We start from the raw sequence: 20,593 nt of genomic DNA, 5'->3' as shown, positions 1-20,593 counted from the left end.
ATAAGGAGTAGAGAGATGTGTGAGATGGGTGATGGAGATAAGGAGTAGAGAGATGGGTGAGATAGGTGATGGGGATAAGGAGCAGAGAGATGGGTGAGATGGGTAATGGGGATAAGGAGCAGAGAGATGTGTGAGATGGGTGATGGAGATAAGGAGTAGAGAGATGGGTGAGATGGGTGATGGGGATAAGGAGCAGAGAGATGTGTGAGATGGGTGATGGAGATAAGGAGTAGAGAGATGGGTGATGGGGATAAGGAGTAGAGAGATGTGTGAGATGGGTGATGGAGATAAGGAGTAGAGAGATGGGTGAGATAGGTGATGGGGATAAGGAGCAGAGAGATGGGTGAGATAGGTGATGGGGATAAGGAGTAGAGAGATGTGTGAGATGGGTGATGGAGATAAGGAGTAGAGAGATGGGTGAGATGGGTGATGGGGATAAGGAGCAGAGAGATGTGTAAGATGGGTGATGGAGATAAGGAGTAGAGAGATGGGTGATGGGGATAAGGAGTAGAGAGATGTGTGAGATGGGTGATGGAGATAAGGAGTAGAGAGATGGGTGAGATAGGTGATGGGGAATAAGGAGTAGAAAGATGGGTGAGATAGGTGATGGTGATAAGGAGGAGAGAGATGGGTGAGATGGTTGATGGTATTAAGGAGCAGAGAGATGAGTGATGGGATAAGGAGCAGAGAGATGGGTGAGATAGGTGATGGGGAATAAGGAGTAGAAAGATGGGTGAGATAGGTGATGGTGATAAGGAGGAGAGAGATGGGTGAGATGGTTGATGGTGTTAAGGAGCAGAGAGATGAGTGATGGGGACAAGGAGTAGACAGATGAGTGATGGAGTAGAGAGATGTGTGAGATGGGTGATGGAGATAAGGAGCAGAGAGATGAGTGATGGGGATAAGGAGCAGAGAGATGGGTGAGATAGATGATGGGGTATAAGGAGTAAAAAGATGGGTAAGATGGGTGATGTGGATAAGGCGTAGAGAGATGGGTGAGATGGGTGATGGAGATAAGGAGCAGAGAGATGGGTGAGATAGGTGATGGGGTATAAGGAGTACAGAGATAGGTGAGAGGTGATGGGGATAAGGAGGAGAGAGATGGGTGAGATAGGTGATGGAGATGAGGAGCAGAGAAATGGGTGAGATAATTGATGGGGTATAAGGAGTAGAGAGATGAGTGATGGGATAAGGAGCAGATAGATGAGTGATGGAGCAGAGAGATGGGTGAGATGGGTGATGGAGATAAGGAGTAGAGAGATGGGTGAGATGGGTGATGATGGATCAGTAGCAGAGAGATGGGTGATGGGGATAAAAAGCAGAGAGACGGGTGAGATGGATGATGGTGATAAGGAGTAGAGAGATGGGTGAGATGGGTGATGGGGATAAGGAGTAGAGAGATGTGTGAGATGGGTTATGGGGATAAGGAGGAGAGAGATGGGTGAGATGGTTGATGGTGGTAAGAAACAGAGAGATGAGTGATGGGGATAAGGAGGAGAGAGATGGGTGAGATGGGTGATGGAGATAAGGAGGAGAGAGATGGGTGAGATGGGTGATGGGGATAAGGAGTAGAGAGATGGGTGAGATAGGTGATGGGAATAAGGAGGAGAGAGATGGGCGAGATGGTTGATGGTGGTAAGGAGCAGAGAGATGAGTAATGGGGATAAGGAGGAGAGAGATGGGTGAGATTGGTGATGGAGATAAGGAGCAGAGAGATGTGTGATGGAGGATAAGGAGGAGAGAGATGGGTGAGATAGGTGATGGGGATAAGGAGCAGAGAGATGTGTGAGATGGGTGATGGGGATAAGGAGCAGAGAGATGTGTGAGATGGGTGATGGAGATAAGGAGTAGAGAGATGGGTGAGATGGGTGATGATGGATCAGTAGCAGAGAGATGTGTGAGATGGGTGATGGAGATAAGGAGTAGAGAGATGGGTGAGATAGGTGATGGGGAATAAGGAGTAGAAAGATGGGTGAGATAGGTGATGGTGATAAGGAGGAGAGAGATGGGTGAGATGGTTGATGGTATTAAGGAGCAGAGAGATGAGTGATGGGATAAGGAGCAGAGAGATGGGTGAGATAGGTGATGGGGAATAAGGAGTAGAAAGATGGGTGAGATAGGTGATGGTGATAAGGAGGAGAGAGATGGGTGATGGGGACAAGGAGTAGACAGATGAGTGATGGAGTAGAGAGATGTGTGAGATGGGTGATGGAGATAAGGAGGAGAGAGATGAGTGATGGGGATAAGGAGCAGAGAGATGGGTGAGATAGATGATGGGGTATAAGGAGTAAAAAGATGGGTAAGATGGGTGATGTGGATAAGGCGTAGAGAGATGGGTGAGATGGGTGATGGAGATAAGGAGCAGAGAGATGGGTGAGATAGGTGATGGGGTATAAGGAGTACAGAGATAGGTGAGAGGTGATGGGGATAAGGAGGAGAGAGATGGGTGAGATAGGTGATGGAGATGAGGAGCAGAGAAATGGGTGAGATAATTGATGGGGTATAAGGAGTAGAGAGATGAGTGATGGGATAAGGAGCAGATAGATGAGTGATGGAGCAGAGAGATGGGTGAGATGGGTGATGGAGATAAGGAGTAGAGAGATGGGTGAGATGGGTGATGATGGATCAGTAGCAGAGAGATGGGTGATGGGGATAAAAAGCAGAGAGACGGGTGAGATGGATGATGGCGATAAGGAGTAGAGAGATGGGTGAGATGGATGATGGGGATAAGGAGTAGAGAGATGTGTGAGATGGGTTATGGGGATAAGGAGGAAAGAGATGGGTGAGATGGTTGATGGTGGTAAGAAACAGAGAGATGAGTGATGGGGATAAGGAGGAGAGAGATGGGTGAGATGGGTGATGGAGATAAGGAGGAGAGAGATGGGTGAGATGGGTGATGGGGATAAGGAGTAGAGAGATGGGTGAGATAGGTGATGGGAATAAGGAGGAGAGAGATGGGCGAGATGGTTGATGGTGGTAAGGAGCAGAGAGATGAGTAATGGGGATAAGGAGGAGAGAGATGGGTGAGATTGGTGATGGAGATAAGGAGCAGAGAGATGTGTGATGGAGGATAAGGAGGAGAGAGATGGGTGAGATAGGTGATGGGGATAAGGAGCAGAGAGATGTGTGAGATGGGTGATGGGGATAAGGAGCAGAGAGATGTGTGAGATGGGTGATGGAGATAAGGAATAGAGAGATGGGTGAGATGGGTGATGATGGATCAGTAGCAGAGAGATGTGTGAGATGGGTGATGGGGATAAAAAGCAGAGAGATGGGTGAGATGGATGATGGTGATAAGGAGTAGAGAGATGTGTGAGATGGGTGATGGAGATAAGGAGTAGAGAGATGGGTGAGATAGGTGATGGGGATAAGGAGCAGAGAGATGGGTGAGATGGGTAATGGGGATAAGGAGCAGAGAGATGTGTGAGATGGGTGATGGAGATAAGGAGTAGAGAGATGGGTGAGATGGGTGATGGGGATAAGGAGCAGAGAGATGTGTGAGATGGGTGATGGAGATAAGGAGTAGAGAGATGGGTGATGGGGATAAGGAGTAGAGAGATGTGTGAGATGGGTGATGGAGATAAGGAGTAGAGAGATGGGTGAGATAGGTGATGGGGATAAGGAGCAGAGAGATGGGTGAGATGGGTGATGGGGATAAGGAGTAGAGAGATGTGTGAGATGGGTGATGGAGATAAGGAGTAGAGAGATGGGTGAGATGGGTGAAGGGGATAAGGAGCAGAGAGATTTGTGAGATGGGTGATGGAGATAAGGAGTAGAGAGATGGGTGATGGGGATAAGGAGTAGAGAGATGTGTGAGATGGGTGATGGAGATAAGGAGTAGAGAGATGGGTGAGATAGGTGATGGGGAATAAGGAGTAGAAAGATGGGTGAGATAGGTTATGGTGATAAGGAGGAGAGAGATGGGTGAGATGGTTGATGGTATTAAGGAGCAGAGAGATGAGTGATGGGATAAGGAGCAGAGAGATGGGTGAGATAGGTGATGGGGAATAAGGAGTAGAAAGATGGGTGAGATAGGTGATGGTGATAAGGAGGAGAGAGATGGGTGAGATGGTTGATGGTGTTAAGGAGCAGAGAGATGAGTGATGGGGACAAGGAGTAGACAGATGAGTGATGGAGTAGAGAGATGTGTGAGATGGGTGATGGAGATAAGGAGCAGAGAGATGAGTGATGGGGATAAGGAGCAGAGAGATGGGTGAGATAGATGATGGGGTATAAGGAGTAAAAAGATGGGTAAGATGGGTGATGTGGATAAGGCGTAGAGAGATGGGTGAGATGGGTGATGGAGATAAGGAGCAGAGAGATGGGTGAGATAGGTGATGGGGTATAAGGAGTACAGAGATAGGTGAGAGGTGATGGGGATAAGGAGGAGAGAGATGGGTGAGATAGGTGATGGAGATGAGGAGCAGAGAAATGGGTGAGATAATTGATGGGGTATAAGGAGTAGAGAGATGAGTGATGGGATAAGGAGCAGATAGATGAGTGATGGAGCAGAGAGATGGGTGAGATGGGTGATGGAGATAAGGAGTAGAGAGATGGGTGAGATGGGTGATGATGGATCAGTAGCAGAGAGATGGGTGATGGGGATAAAAAGCAGAGAGACGGGTGAGATGGATGATGGTGATAAGGAGTAGAGAGATGGGTGAGATGGGTGATGGGGATAAGGAGTAGAGAGATGTGTGAGATGGGTTATGGGGATAAGGAGGAGAGAGATGGGTGAGATAGGTGATGGGGATAAGGAGGAGAGAGATGGGTGAGATAGGGGATGGAGATAAGGAGTAGAGAGATGGGTGAGATAGGTGATGGGGAATAAGGAGTAGAGAGATGGGTGAGATAGGTGATGGGGATAAGGAGGAGAGAGATGGGTGAGATAGGGGATGGAGATAAGGAGTAGAGAGATGGGTGAGATAGGTGATGGGGAATAAGGAGTAGAAAGGTGGGTGAGATAGGTGATGGGTATAAGGAGGAGAGAGATGGGTGAGATGGGTGATGGGGATAAGGAGTAGAGAGATGTGTGAGATGGGTTATGGGGATAAGGAGGAGAGAGATGGGTGAGATGGGTGATGGGGATAAGGAGAAGAGAGATGGGTGAGATAGGGGATGGAGATAAGGAGTAGAGAGATGGGTGAGATAGGTGATGGGGATAAAGGAGTAGAGAGATGTGTGAGATGGGTGATGGGGATAAGGAGCAGAGAGATGTGTGAGATGGGTTATGGGGATAAGGAGGAGAGAGATGGGTGAGATAGGTGATGGAGATAAGGAGGAGAGAGATGGGTGAGATAGGGGATGGAGATAAGGAGTAGAGAGATGGGTGAGATAGGTGATGGGGTATAAGGAGTAGAGAGATGGGTGAGATAGGTGATGGGGATAAGGAGGAGAGAGATGGGTTAGATAGGGGATGGAGATATGGAGTAGAGAGATGGGTGAGATGGGTGATGGGGAATAAGGAGTAGAGAGATGGGTGAGATAGGTGATGGGGAATGAGGAGTAGAAAGATGGGTGAGATAGGTGATGGGGATAAGGAGGAGAGAGATGGGTGAGATGGTTGATGGTGGTAAGGAGCAGAGAGATGAGTGATGGGGATAAGGAGCAGAGAGATGGGTGAGATAGGTGATGGGGATAAGGAGGAGAGAGATGGGTGAGATAGGGGATGGAGATAAGGAGTAGAGAGATGGGTGAGATAGGTGATGGGGAATAAGGAGTAGAAAGATGGGTGAGATAGGTGATGAGGATAAGGAGGAGAGAGATGGGTGAGATGGGTGATGGTGATAAGGAGCAGAGAGATGAGTGATGGGGATAAGGAGCAGAGAGATGTGTGAGATGGGTGATGGTGGATAAGAAATAGAGAGATGTGTGAGATGGGTGATGCTGGATCTTGAGCAGAGAGATGGGTGAAATGGGTGATTGGTATAACGAGCGGTGAGATGGGTGATGGGAATAAGGAGTAGAGAGATGTGTGAGATGGGTGATGGTGATAAGGAGGAGAGAGATGTGTGAGATGGGTGATGAGATAAGGAGGAGAGAGATGGGTGAGATGGTTGATGGTGGTAAGGAGCAGAGAGATGAGTGATGGGGATAAGGAGTAGAGAGATGGGTGAGATGGGTGATGGGGAATAAGGAGTAGAAAGATGGGTGAGATAGGTGATGGGTATAAGGAGGAGAGAGATGAGTGAGATGGTTGATGGTGGTAAGGAGCAGAGAGATGAGTGATGGGGATAAGGAGCAGATAGATGGGTGAGATAGGTGATGGGGATAAGCAGGAGAGAGATGGGTGAGATAGGTGATGGAGATAAGGAGGAGAGAGATGGGTGAGATAGGGGATGGAGATAAGGAGTAGAGAGATGGGTGAGATAGGTGATGGGGTATAAGGAGTAGAGAGATGGGTGAGATAGGTGATGGGGATAAGGAGGAGAGAGATGGGTTAGATAGGGGATGGAGATATGGAGTAGAGAGATTGGTGAGATGGGTGATGGGGAATAAGGAGTAGAGAGATGGGTGAGATAGGTGATGGGGAATGAGGAGTAGAAAGATGGGTGAGATAGGTGATGCGGATAAGGAGGAGAGAGATGGGTGAGATGGTTGATGGTGGTAAGGAGCAGAGAGATGAGTGATGGGGATAAGGAGCAGAGAGATGGGTGAGATAGGTGATGGGGATAAGGAGGAGAGAGATGGGTGAGATAGGGGATGGAGATAAGGAGTAGAGAGATGGGTGAGATAGGTGATGGGGAATAAGGAGTAGAAAGATGGGTGAGATAGGTGATGAGGATAAGGAGGAGAGAGATGGGTGAGATGGGTGATGGTGATAAGGAGCAGAGAGATGAGTGATGGGGATAAGGAGCAGAGAGATGTGTGAGATGGGTGATGGTGGATAAGAAATAGAGAGATGTGTGAGATGGGTGATGCTGGATCTTGAGCAGAGAGATGGGTGAAATGGGTGATTGGTATAAAGAGCGGTGAGATGGGTGATGGGGATAAGGAGTAGAGAGATGTGTGAGATGGGTGATGGTGATAAGGAGGAGAGAGATGTGTGAGATGGGTGATGAGATAAGGAGGAGAGAGATGGGTGAGATGGTTGATGGTGGTAAGGAGCAGAGAGATGAGTGATGGGGATAAGGAGTAGAGAGATGGGTGAGATGGGTGATGGGGAATAAGGAGTAGAAAGATGGGTGAGATAGGTGATGGGGATAAGGAGGAGAGAGATGAGTGAGATGGTTGATGGTGGTAAGGAGCAGAGAGATGAGTGATGGGGATAAGGAGCAGAGAGATGGGTGAGATAGGTGATGGGGATAAGGAGGAGAGAGATGGGTGAGATAGGGGATGGAGATAAGAAGTAGAGAGATGGGTGAGATAGGTGATGGGGAATAAGGAGTAGAAAGATGGGTGAGATAGGTGATGAGGATAAGGAGGAGAGAGATGGGTGAGATGGGTGATGGTGATAAGGAGCAGAGAGATGAGTGATGGGGATAAGGAGCAGAGAGATGTGTGAGATGAGTGATGGTGGATAAGAAATAGAGAGATGTGTGAGATGGGTGATGCTGGATCTTGAGCAGAGAGATGGGTGAAATGGGTGATTGGTATAAAGAGCGGTGAGATGGGTGATGGGGATAAGGAGTAGAGAGATGTGTGAGATGGGTGATGGTGATAAGGAGGAGAGAGATGTGTGAGATGGGTGATGAGATAAGGAGGAGAGAGATGGGTGAGATGGTTGATGGTGATAAGGAGCAGAGAGATGGGTGAGATGGGTGATGGGGATAAGGAGCAGAGAGATGTGTGAGATGGGTGATGGTGATAAGGAGGAGAGAGATGGGTGAGATGGTTGATGGTGATAAGGAGCAGAGAGATGGGTGAGATGGGTGATGGAGAGAAGAAGCAGAGAGATGAGTGAGATGGGTGATGGGGATAAGGAGCAGAGAGATGGGTGAGATAGGTGATGGGGTATAAGGAGTAAAAAGATGGATGAGATGGGTGATGGAGATAAGGAGCAGGGAGATGTGTGATGGAGATAAGGAGTAGAGAGATGGGTGAGATGGGTGATGGGGATAAGGCGTAGAGAGATGGGTGAGATGGGTGATGGAGATAAGGAGCAGAGAGATGGGTGAGATAGGTGATGGGGTATAAGGAGTAGAGAGATGGGTGAGATAGGTGATGGGGATAAGGAGGAGAGAGATGGGTGAGATGGGCGATGGGGATAAGGAGCAGAGAAATGGGTGAGATAAATTATGGGGTATAAGGAGGAGAGAGATAGGTGAGATAGGTGATGGGGAATAAGGAGTAGAAAGATGGGTGAGATAGGTGATGAGGATAAGGAGGAGAGAGATGGGTGAGATGGTTGATGGTGGTAAGGAGCAGAGAGATGAGTGATGGGGATAAGGAGCAGAGAGATGAGTGATGGGGATAAGGAGCAGAGAGATGTGTGAGATGGGTGATGGGGATAAGGAGTAGAGAGATGGGTGAGATGGGTGATGGTGATAAGGAGGAGAGAGATGGGTGAGATAGGTGATGGGGATAAGGAGCAGAGAGATGGGTGAGACAGGTGATGGGGAATAAGGAGTAGAGAGATGGGTGAGATAGGTGATGGTGAATAAGGAGGAGAGAGATGGGTGAGATGGTTGATGGTGGTAAGGAGCAGAGAGATGAGTGATGGGGATAAGGAGCAGAGAGATGAGTGATGGGGATAAGGAGCAGAGAGATGAGTGATGGGGATAAGGAGCAGAGAGATGAGTGATGGGGATAAGGAGTAGAGAGATGGGTGAGATAGGTGATGGGGATAAGGAGGAGAGAGATGGGTGAGATAGGGGATGGAGATAAGGAGTAGAGAGATGGGTGAGATAGGTGATGGGGAATAAGGAGTAGAGAGATGGGTGAGATAGGTGATGGAGATAAGGAGGAGAGAGATGGGTGAGATAGGGGATGGAGATATGGAGTAGAGAGATGGGTGAGATGGGTGATGGGGAATAAGGAGTAGAGAGATGGGTGAGATAGGTGATGGGGAATAAGGAGTAGAAAGATGGGTGAGATAGGTGATGGGGATAAGGAGGAGAGAGATGGGTGAGATGGTTGATGGTGGTAAGGAGCAGAGAGATGAGTGATGGGGATAAGGAGCAGAGAGATGAGTGAGGTAGTTGATGGTGGTAAGGAGCAGAGAGATGAGTGATGGGGATAAGGAGCAGAGAGATGGGTGAGATGGGTGATGGGGAATAAGGAGTAGAAAGATGGGTGAGATAGGTGATGGGGATAAGGAGGAGAGAGATGAGTGAGATGGTTGATGGTGGTAAGGAGCAGAGAGATGAGTGATGGGGATAAGGAGCAGAGAGATGGGTGAGATAGGTGATGGGGATAAGGAGGAGAGAGATGGGTGAGATAGGGGATGGAGATAAGGAGTAGAGAGATGGGTGAGATAGGTGATGGGGAATAAGGAGTAGAAAGATGGGTGAGATAGGTGATGAGGATAAGGAGGAGAGAGATGGGTGAGATGGGTGATGGGGATAAGGAGCAGAGAGATGAGTGATGGGGATAAGGAGCAGAGAGATGTGTGAGATGGGTGATGGTGGATAAGAAATAGAGAGATGTGTGAGATGGGTGATGCTGGATCTTCAGCAGAGAGATGGGTGAAATGGGTGATTGGTATAAAGAGCGGTGAGATGGGTGATGGGGATAAGGAGTAGAGAGATGTGTGAGATGGGTGATGGTGATAAGGAGGAGATAGATGTGTGAGATGGGTGATGAGATAAGGAGGAGAGAGATGGGTGAGATGGTTAATGGTGATAAGGAGCAGAGAGATGGGTGAGATGGGTGATGGGGATAAGGAGCAGAGAGATGTGTGAGATGGGTGATGGTGATAAGGAGGAGAGAGATGGGTGAGATGGTTGATGGTAATAAGGAGCAGAGAGATGGGTGAGATGGGTGATGGAGAGAAGAAGCAGAGAGATGAGTGAGATGGGTGATGGGGATAAGGAGCAGAGAGATGGGTGAGATAGGTGATGGGGTATAAGGAGTAAAAAGATGGGTGAGATGGGTGATGGAGATAAGGAGCAGAGAGATGTGTGATGGAGATAAGGAGTAGAGAGATGGGTGATGGGGATAAGGCGTAGAGAGATGGGTGAGATGGGTGATGGAGATAAGGAGCAGAGAGATGTGTGAGATGGGTGATGGGGTATAAGGAGCAGAGAGATGGGTGAGATGGGTGATGGGGTATAAGGAGTAGAGAGATGGGTGAGATGGGTGATGGGGATAAGGAGCAGAGAAATGGGTGAGATAAATGATGGGGTATAAGGAGGAGAGAGATGGGTGAGATAGGTGATGGGGAATAAGTAGTAGAAAGATGGGTGAGATAGGTGATGAGGATAAGGAGGAGAGAGATGGGTGAGATGGTTGATGGTGGTAAGGAGCAGAGAGATGAGTGATGGGGATAAGGAGCAGAGAGATGGGTGATGGGGATAAGGAGTAGAGAGATGGGTGAGATGGGTGATGGTGATAAGGAGCAGAGAGATGTGTGAGATGGTGATGGGGATAAGAAGTAGAGAGATGTGTGAGATGGGTGATGGGGATAAGGAGGAGAGAGATGGGTGAGATAGGTGATGGGGATAAGGAGCAGAGAGATGTGTGAGATGGGTGATGGAGATAAGGAGCAGAGAGATGGGTGAGATAGGTGATGGGGAATAAGGAGTAGAAAGATGGGTGAGATAGGTGATGGTGATAAGGAGGAGAGAGATGGGTGAGATGGTTAATGGTGGTAAGGAGCAGAGAGATGAGTGATGGGGATAAGGAGCAGAGAGATGAGTGATGGGGATATGGAGCAGAGAGATGAGTGATGGGGATAAGGAGCAGAAAGGTGGGTGATATGGGTGATGGTGGATAAGAAATACAGAGATGTGTGATGCTGGATCTTGAGCAGAGAAATGGGTGAGATGGGTGATTGGTATAAAGAGTGGTGAGATGGGTGATGGGGATAAAGAGGAGAGAGATGGGTGAGATAGGTGATGGGGAATAAGGAGTAGAAAGATGGGTGAGATAGGTGATGAGGATAAGGAGGAGAGAGATGGGTGAGATGGTTGATGGTGGTAAGGAGCAGAGAGATGAGTGATGGGAATAAGGAGCAGAGAGATGTGTGAGATGAGTGATGGGGATAAGGAGCAGAGAGATGGGTGAGATGGGTGATGGTGGATAAGAAATAGAGATGTGTGAGATGGGTGATGGAGATAGGGAGCAGAGAGATGTGTGAGATGGGTGATGGAGATAAGGAGTAGAAAGATAGGTGAGATGGATGATGGAGATAAGAAGTAGAGAGATGTGTGAGATGGGTAATGAAGATAAGGAGTAGAGAGATGGGTGAGATAGGTGATGGAGATAAGAAGTAGAGAGATGTGTGAGATGGGTGATGGAGATAAGGAGCAGAGAGATGTGTGAGATGGGTGATGGAGATAAGGAGTAGAGAGATGTGTGAGATGGGTAATGAAGATAAGGAGTAGAGAGATGGGTGAGATAGGTGATGGAGATAAGAAGTAGAGAGATGTGTGAGATGGGTGATGGAGATAAGGAGCAGAGAGATGTGTGAGATGGGTGATGGAGATAAGGAGTAGAGAGATGTGTGAGATGGGAGATGGTTATAAGGAGCAGAAAGGTGGGTGAGATGGGTGATGGTGGATAAGAAATAGAGAGATGGGTGAGATGGGTGATACTGGATCTTGAGCAGAGAGATGGGTGAGATGGGTGATTGGTATAAAGAGTGGTGAGATGGGTGATGGGGATAAGGAGGAGAGAGATTGGTGAGATAGGTGATTGTATAAGGAGCAGAGAGATGGCTGAGATAAGTAGTTTGTATGGGAGGGATAATTAGGATAATGAATCAAACAATAGATTACAACGGTGGCAGGGATAAGGAATAGGACGAGAAGAGTGGTGGGAATCGGATCAGGAGGATTGGATTATGAAGGAGAGATGAAGACAAGTGGAGGATAATGATCATTTTAGATGGAGGACCAGTGGATGAGGAGAACATCCAACGTGAAGGTTGTTTAGGCACAAGGATGAGGAAAATGGGATATATTAGCAGTGAGGGGCAATGAGAATGTATATTATACAGGAGAATGGAGATACTGATGGACACTGCATGAGGAGATGGATTTCCATGGTCCTCATTTATTCTATATTAGTGCTGGACATTGCTGTACCCTCTGTCATGCTGACTAACATTACACTTACCTGTCTCTTCCATTCAGTATAACACTGTCTCTTTCTTTCTCTTGTGTGTGTATGCATCGCACTGTGCACCTTTCCTCATTTCTGCACCTTCTCACCCTGCATGGTGCGCCCCCTTTCCCCATCTGTGTCTTATCTCCCTGCATGGTGCGCCCCCTCTCCCCATCTCTGTGCCTTCTCCGCCTGCATGGTGCGCCCCCTCTCCCCATCTCTGTTCCTCTTCTCCTGGCATGGTGCACCACCTCTCCCCATCTCTCTGCCTTCTCCCCATACATGGTGTACCCCCTCTCCCCATCTCTGTGCCTCTTCTCCCGGCTTGGTGCACCCCTCTCTCCATCTCTGTGCCTTCTCCCCATGCATGGTGCACCACCTTTCCCCATTTCTGTGCCTTCTCCCCATGCATGGTGCACCACCTTTCCCCATTTCTGTGCCTTCTCCCCATGCATGGTGTACCACCTCTCCCTAAATCTGTGCCCCCTCTCCCGGCATGGTGCACCCCTCTCTTCATCTCTGTGCCTTCTCCTCATACATGGTGCACCCCCTCTCCCCATCTCTGTTCCTCTTCTCCCGGCTTGGTGCACCCCTCTCTCCATCTCTGTGCCTTCTCCCCATGCATGGTGCACCCCCTCTCCCCATCTCTGTGCCTTCTCCCCATGCATGGTGCACCACCTTTCCCCACTTCTGTGCCCCCTCTCCCGGCATGGTGCACCCCCTCTCCCCATCATTGTGCCCTCTCTCAATGCATGGTGCGCCCCCTCTCCCCATCTCTGTGCCTTCTCCTCGTACATGCTGCACCCCTCTCTCCATCTCTGTGCCTCTTCTCCCGGCATGGTGCACCTCCTCTCTCCATCTCTGTGCCTCTTCTCCCGGCATGGTGCACCTCCTCTCCCCATCTCTGTGCCTTCTCCCCCTGCATGGTGCACCCCCTCTCTCCATCTCTGTGCCTTCTCCCCCTCCATGGTGCACCCCCTCTACCCATCTCTGTGCCTTCTCCCCCTCCATGGTGCACCTCCTCTCCCCATCTCTGTGCCTCTTCTCCCGGCATGGTGCACCTCCTCTCCCCATCTCTGTGTCTCTTCTCCCGGCATGGTGCACCTCCTCTCCCCATCTCTGTGCCTTCTCCCTCTGCATGGTGCACCCCCTCTACCCATCTCTGTGCCTTCTCCCCCTCCATGGTGCACCCCCTCTACCCATCTCTGTGCCTTCTCCCTCTGCATGGTGCACCCCCTCTACCCATCTCTGTGCCTTCTCCCCCTCCATGGTGCACCCCCTCTACCCATCTCTGTGCCTTCTCCCCCTCCATGGTGCACCCCCTCTCCCCATCTCTGTGCCTCTTCTCCCGGCATGGTGCACCTCCTCTCCCCATCTCTGTGCCTCTTCTCCCGGCATGGTGCACCTCCTCTCCCCATCTCTGTGCCTTCTCCCTCTGCATGGTGCACCCCCTCTCTCCATCTCTGTGCCTTCTCCCCCTCCATGGTGCACCCCCTCTACCCATCTCTGTGCCTTCTCCCCCTGCATGGTGCACCCCCTCTCCCTCTGATCAGCTCTGTCTGCTCCCCCCACACCCACTGACGAGGGGCTGCTGCTGCAGGATAATGCAGTGTCTGCTGAAATCCGATCATTGCTGTGCACCTATTACAGTGACAGGTTTGTAACACACAGTCAGTGCTACATGTGTAATGTGTAGCCTCCATTTACATATACAGTATATGTGTGTAATTCCTGGTCTTTACACAATATATGAACAGTACCACATTGCAGACTGCAGAGATTTGGTGGCAGTAGAGGCAGGAGAGTACTGCCTACGGTGTACCAGATCATTTCTGATGAAGACCTCAACCTCTAGCTGTCAGGCACGTCTGGGAGGCTGCGCACTATTGTGGAGTCTGGGACCCAGAGGGGAAACTCTTTGGTTCCAGATTTTTTTGGAGATGGAGTGCCATGTGGAGAACAGGGAGGTAGAAGAGTGCCGTACAATGGAGTAGCATTTGGCGCTCCTCTGGTGGTCACAGGATACCAGCAGATGCAGGCTTCTTAAGGCAAGATGTTTATTGCTCATATGTCTTTAAAAAGGAAAGTCCCCTTGCTGACGGTGCTTGGGGAAATGACAGCATACAGTTGTCACACAAGTACAACAGTGTATATACCTGTCCTGTCTGTAGGAGATCTCAGGAAATGATGCTGAGACTTCTGTCCGCAGGTAGCTTGGCCCATTCTTCCTTTGCAATGTGCTTCATCTGTCTCAGGTGTGATGGTGCCTTCTTCAGGGTACAGGTTTCAGCTCTTTCCATAGATGTTCCATTGGAGTCAGATCAGGGCCCATAGAGGCCACTTCTGCACTGTCCAATGTTCTGCTCTTACCCATTCTTAGCTGTGTATTTGGGTCATTATCCTGTTGGATGACCTACGATTGAGACAGATCTGTCTGACACTGGGCAGTATGTATCACTCCAGAGTGCTGAGATAGTCCTGAGATGTCATTGTGCCCTGCACAGATTCAAGGCCAGATACAGCAAAGCAGCCCCAGCACATAACCAGGCCCCCTCCATGGGCAACAGTAGGTATGGGGGTTCTTTTCTTGTACAGCTTCATTTTTTCATTCGTGAACATAGAGCCGATGTGACTTGCCAAAGAGTTCCAGCTGTGACTCATCTGTCCAAAGGACATTCTCCCAGTCAGCCTTTCTGCCCGGCATAGCGGCCATTTCCAGAAGAGGGTTCCTGGGGAACGACATCTCTGATCTGTAGCCCATAGCCACCTGCCGACATCTCTGATCTGTAGCCCATAGCCACCTGCCGACATCTCTGATCTGTTGCCCATAGCCACCTGCCGACATCTCTGATCTGTAGCCCATAGCCACCTGCCGACATCTCTGATCTGTAGCCCATAGCCACCTGCCGACATCTCTGATCTGTTGCCCATAGCCACCTGCAATCTGCATTCAGGCTCCTGTGTAACCATATATTTGTCAGAGGTTGACATGAGACGCACTTACTGTACTTAAGGAAGCAGCAGTGATAGCAAAACCTTTCTGGCTTGAAAAAAAAAATATCTCATGTCTATTATACAGTAATTCAATATAGATATTTCAAGGAAAGGTTTGAAAGGCAGCGTATATTACTTTACTATATGTACTGTATGTACAGTGAACAAAATGAGCACTAAGGCTGAAGAACAAATTGTGTGTTCACAAACTTCAAGCCATCCAAACATACACATCAAGCCATGAGATAAGGAGAAGGTGAGGGTGCGTGTTACCTTAGTCCAGCACACTGGAGAATACTTAAGGTTTTTGAAAGCTAATAAAACCATTTGAAACTGTAACCAATGATGTGAGTTCAGACACTGCCAGTCTGAGTCAGGTCATACCCTTACTTAAATTACTGGAAAAGCAGCTAGAGAATCTGAAGGAGACAAAACTTAGCAATTCCACTAAGTATGATAGACTTGTGCACCAGAGTGAAACAACATATGACATTTGGTCAGGCTTAAAGACATTGCCCACACTTATTGACACCTCTACCATGACTCCTTTTACAAACCTGCTTTGGTGTACTTAAGTACCCACCCTCAAGTGTGCACTCAGAAAGAGAGAGTTTAGCACAGATGGGCACCTTGTAAGCATTCGGCATAGGAGACTACTTGCAAAAAATGTGGAAAAACTGATGTTCACAAAAATTAATTACAAATTCTATGAGGGAGACCTGTGCCTCCAATTACAACAGAGACTGCAACGGTGCATTCCAGTGGGGACGATCTAATATTAGGTGGTGATATTATTAACAACATTGATAAGGATGATGACATATTTAACCATGATAAATGTTAACATTGTTAGCCTTAAGCCCACTGGTAGCTTGGTTTAACCAAACCACCAAATTAGATTTTTTTTGTTGGGGCCCAAACAAACCAAGCACTTCAGCCACTAAAGTGTCAGTCCCTGTCACTGAAGTGCTTGGTTTGTTAAACTGTGCATGTCCTGTATAATAAAACATCTTGTCTGCCACTGCTGTGCCACTATGTTTCATAGATGTGCTATAGTCTTTTAAGCTGCCTATGTTTGTTTGTTTGTTTGTTTGTTTGTATATAGTATAGTATGATATATAATTATGTACTAGTGATTGTATTATATATTAGCATATAGGTGATTGTAGCAATACTGTTTAGTGTATATATAGTATGATATATAATCCTGTATTTGTGATTGTATCATATATTTGCATATAGGCGACTGTAGCAGTATGATATATATAGTATGCTAGTGTAATACACTCCATAGTAAGGATTGGTAATGGTGCTAGTGTGACAGAGCTGGTGTAATACACATTGCATAGGATGTATTGGTAATGGTGCTAGTGTGACAGAGCTAGTGTAATACACTGTGCACGGGATGTACTGATGAGACCTTAAAGATGTGCTGGTAATATCAGGACTGGAAAAGAGTGAATGTAGTACCACTGCACAAAAGTGAAAACAAGGAAGCGGCAAGTAACTACAGACCAGTGAGCCTCATCAACAGTAGGGAAAGTACTGTAAACACTTTTTAAAAGAGTAGTGGAATTTCTTATATCCAACAATTTACAGCATGGATTTACTGGTGGGAGATCTTACTATGTATAGTTTGGAACAGAGAAGGGAAAGGGGGGTATGATATAGACTGTCACATATATCATGGGTATCACCACAGTACAGGAGGGAGGACATTCCTCACAGGGGGCGGGGTGTACTAAAGGTAAAATGCTGTAAATCCCCCCTGTTTTGGGGGTTTTACCGCATTTTCATATGTACTAACCCCCGAGGGGGTTTTGATGGCGATATCCTATAGAAGCCTATGGGTTTCTTACCACCGCTGCATCCCACCACCGACACCCCCCCCCCCCCCCTCCTCGCGCTGCTCACAACGACCTCTCCCCCATCCCCAGCATACCTCTGTCCTGTAAGCTTTGCGGCCTCCTTCTCCCCCACAGCACAGCCATTTGTCCTTCTGGCTGCAGGGCGGAGGAGGAGGAGCCTGGGACTCCCTGCACATGTCACCTGCCGGGGCTGGGAGGTGCCGGAGGCTGGCACAAACCCTCTCCTTGGAACGATCACTGATCACAGGGACCCCTGGCATCGCATTGCGATACTAATCGCATATGTTAGTACATACGTGATTAGCATTGTTGCGATGACCCGCGATCAGTGATAGTACATCCCGCCCGGGAAGAGAATTATTAGAACATGAGGACATGCACTGAGACTGGAGGCAGGGGGATTCAGGGGAAATATCAGGAAAAATTACCTCTCAGAAAGGGTAGTGGATAAGTGGAATAGCCTCCTATCAGAGGTGGTAGAGGCTAAGTCAGTAGAGTAATGTAAACATGCATAGGATAGACATAAGGATCCTTACATAGACATAAGGATCAAATAGGGTTGAATTTACCTAAAGATTAAAAAAGGGGCAGACTAGATGGGTGAAGTGGTTCTTATCTGCCGTCGTGTTCTGTGTCTATGTATCAATGGTGCTAGTGGGACGGAGCTGGTATATTACACTGTGCATAGGACGTATTGGTGAAAGAAGCAATGTGTGGCATGTTCATTTTCTCATCAGTTTATTATGGTTTCCCTAATTGTCTCCTACAGCTATTGAGGGCCTGGGTCCCATTCCAGACCTTCTCTCTCAGAGGATGAAGGAGTTTGAGCTCCAGAGAGGTTTGGATCCTCCACCTTGGACATCTCTCTATCACAGCCCTACTACAGGTCCTCCTTCCTGTTCCTCCTCCTCCGATTGTGACAGTCCCCCTGTGCGGAGTGCTAGACTTCGCCCCCGTACATTCTCCCTGGATGCTAAACTGACCTCTCTGAAGGCCCAGGGACTCAGATTGGCTGAGCATCAATCTTCCAATGGGTCACCAAGTACCGGTAGAAATGAAGGTCTCCGACCAGAGGGAAGAATCTCCAGCAGCAGTGGAAGCAGTACGCCCGACTTAGAGAGGGGATGTCACAATCGTAGGAACACGAAGAACCTGAAAACCAAACTGGACCCCCGCAACTGGCTACAGAGTCAAGTATGAGCTGTCTACAAGTCACACGTGCCGGAGGTGGTCGGAGGCCGAAGTGCAATGCCAGCTTTTCCTAATGGCTTCTTTCTGGCCCATAGCATCGAGCACACACATTACCTTAATGCTTCTCCCTTGTAATTGTCAGGATTAATACAGAGTCGGGTCCTTCAATCTGCATGTGAAACAAGGAGTGTAAGACCATCCCACCTCAGGGTGACATAGGCATCAATTATTCCTCTCCCCAACCTAAGACTTTAAGGAGCTATGAGACACATGGGTAGGTGCGCTCTTGGATAGGTGAAACCTATCCAGGGTGACATACACAGGTGGGTTATATGAGACCTGGGGTGTGTCCATCTCACAGCAGGGTAGCACAGACAAGTGGGTTATATGAGACCTGGGGTGTGTCCGTCCCACATCAGGGTGACACAGAGAGGTGGGTTATACAAGACATAAAATGTGTCCCTCCCACACCAGGGTGATACAGGCAGGTGGGTTATACGAGACATGGGGTGTGTCCCTCCCACAGCAGGGCGACACAGACAGGTGGGTTATACGAGACATGGGGTGTGTCCCTCCCATATCAGGTTGACACAGAAAGATGGGTTATACAAGACATGTGTCCCTTCCACTGCTGGGTGACACAGACAGGTGGGTTATACGAGACATGGGGTGTGTCACTCCCACAACAGGGCAACACAGACAGGTGGGTTATACGAGACATGGGGTTTGTCCCTCCCATATCAGGCTGACACAGAGAGATGGGCTATACAAGACATGTGTCCCTTCCACTGCAGGGCAACACAGACAGGTGGGTTATACGAGACATGGGGTGTGTCCCTCCCATATCAGGGTGACACATAGAGGTGGGTTATATAGGACGTGTCCCTTCCACTGCTGGGTGACACAGACAGGTGGGTTATACAAGACATGGGGTGTGTCCCTCCCATATCAGGGTGACACAGAGAGGTGGGTTATACAAGACATGTGTCCCTTCCACTGCAGGGTGACACAGACAGGTGCGTTATAGGATACATGGACTGTGTCCCTCCCACAACAGGGTGGCACAGGTGTCTTATACGAGACATAAGGTGTCTCCCTTCAACTGCAGGGTGACACAGGTGGGTTATACGAGATATGGGGTGTGTCCCTCCAGCTGCAGGGAAACACAGATAGGTGGGTTATACGAGATATGGGGTGTGTCCCTCCCACTGCAGGGTGACAGACAGATAGGTTATACAAGACATTAGGTGTGTCCCTCCCACTGCAGGGTGACACAGACAGATAGGGTATACGAGACATTGGGTGTGTCCCTCCCACTGCATGGTGACACAGACAGATAGGGTATACGAGACATTGGGTGTGTCCCTCCCACTGCAGGGTGACACAGACAGATGGGTTATACGAGATATGGGGTGTGTCCCTCCCACTGCAGGGTGACACAGATAGGTGGGTTATACGAGACATTGGGTGTGTCCCTCCCACTGCAGGGTGACACAGAGACGCACTGTAGTGACTACCTGATGAGACGTACTATGGAGTTACATGTCTCGGACTCCCCGGCTGCCCGACATAGCAGTGTTACCCTTCAGCGTCCTGTGACTCAGTAACTGCTTTTCCACTTGATGTATTAGGCTCCTAAAATAAATGAGTAAAAGCTTTATTATTATAAACAGCCACTAACAGAGTATTATATCAATAAATTGTTATTGTATCATATTACCCCATTCCGTGTGCTGCCACTGACATCCTACAAACCGCAGGGTGGTGCTTCTACAGGGCGAGGCAACGACTGGATACCTACATACCGTAGGATGGTGCTTCTGCAGGGTGGTGCTTCTACAGGGTGAGGCAATGACTGGAAACCTACGTACCGTAGATTGGTGCTTCTACAGGGTGGTGCTTCTACAGGGTGAGACAACTACTGGATATCTACATACCGCAGGGTGGTGCTTCTACAGGGCGAGGCAACGACTGGATACCTACATACCGTAGGATGGTGCTTCTGCAGGGTGGTGCTTCTACAGGGTGAGGCAATGACTGGAAACCTACGTACCGTAGATTGGTGCTTCTACAGGGTGGTGCTTCTACAGGGTGAGACAACTACTGGATATCTACATACCGCAGGGTGGTGCTTCTACAGGGCGAGGCAATGACTGGATACCTACGTACCGTAGAGTGGTGCTTCTACAGGGTGGTGCTTCTACAGGGTGAGGCAATGACTGGATATCTACATACCGTATGGTGGTGCTTCTGCAGGGCGAGGCAATGACTGGATACCTACATACCGTAGGGTGGTGCTTCTGCAGGGCGAGGCAACAAATGGATACCTACAT

The 20,593-nt window shown here is 48.8% G+C and overlaps 1 protein-coding gene across 7 annotated transcripts in view; it reads left to right on the top strand.

Moving 5' to 3' along the window:
* RTKN (rhotekin) overlaps positions 1 to 19,976 on the top strand; it is a 286,830-nt gene extending 266,854 nt beyond the window's left edge. For 5 of the 7 annotated variants that reach the window (XM_063925607.1, XM_063925598.1, XM_063925617.1 and 2 more), the window contains one exon: positions 17,839 to 19,976. In XM_063925607.1, coding sequence (XP_063781677.1) covers positions 17,839 to 18,269 — 431 coding nt within the window. In that variant the 3' untranslated portion in view covers positions 18,270 to 19,976. Of the gene's footprint in view, positions 1 to 13,760; positions 13,864 to 17,838 lie in introns of all 7 variants that reach the window. The other 2 variants (XM_063925656.1, XM_063925646.1) reach the window with 1 other exon arrangement.
* The last annotated feature ends 617 nt before the right edge of the window (positions 19,977 to 20,593 follow it).

This window comes from Pseudophryne corroboree, chromosome 1 (assembly GCF_028390025.1).
Source record: "Pseudophryne corroboree isolate aPseCor3 chromosome 1, aPseCor3.hap2, whole genome shotgun sequence".
Taxonomy (NCBI): Eukaryota; Metazoa; Chordata; class Amphibia; order Anura; family Myobatrachidae; genus Pseudophryne; species Pseudophryne corroboree.
This window is presented reverse-complemented; position numbering and strand designations above follow the sequence as displayed.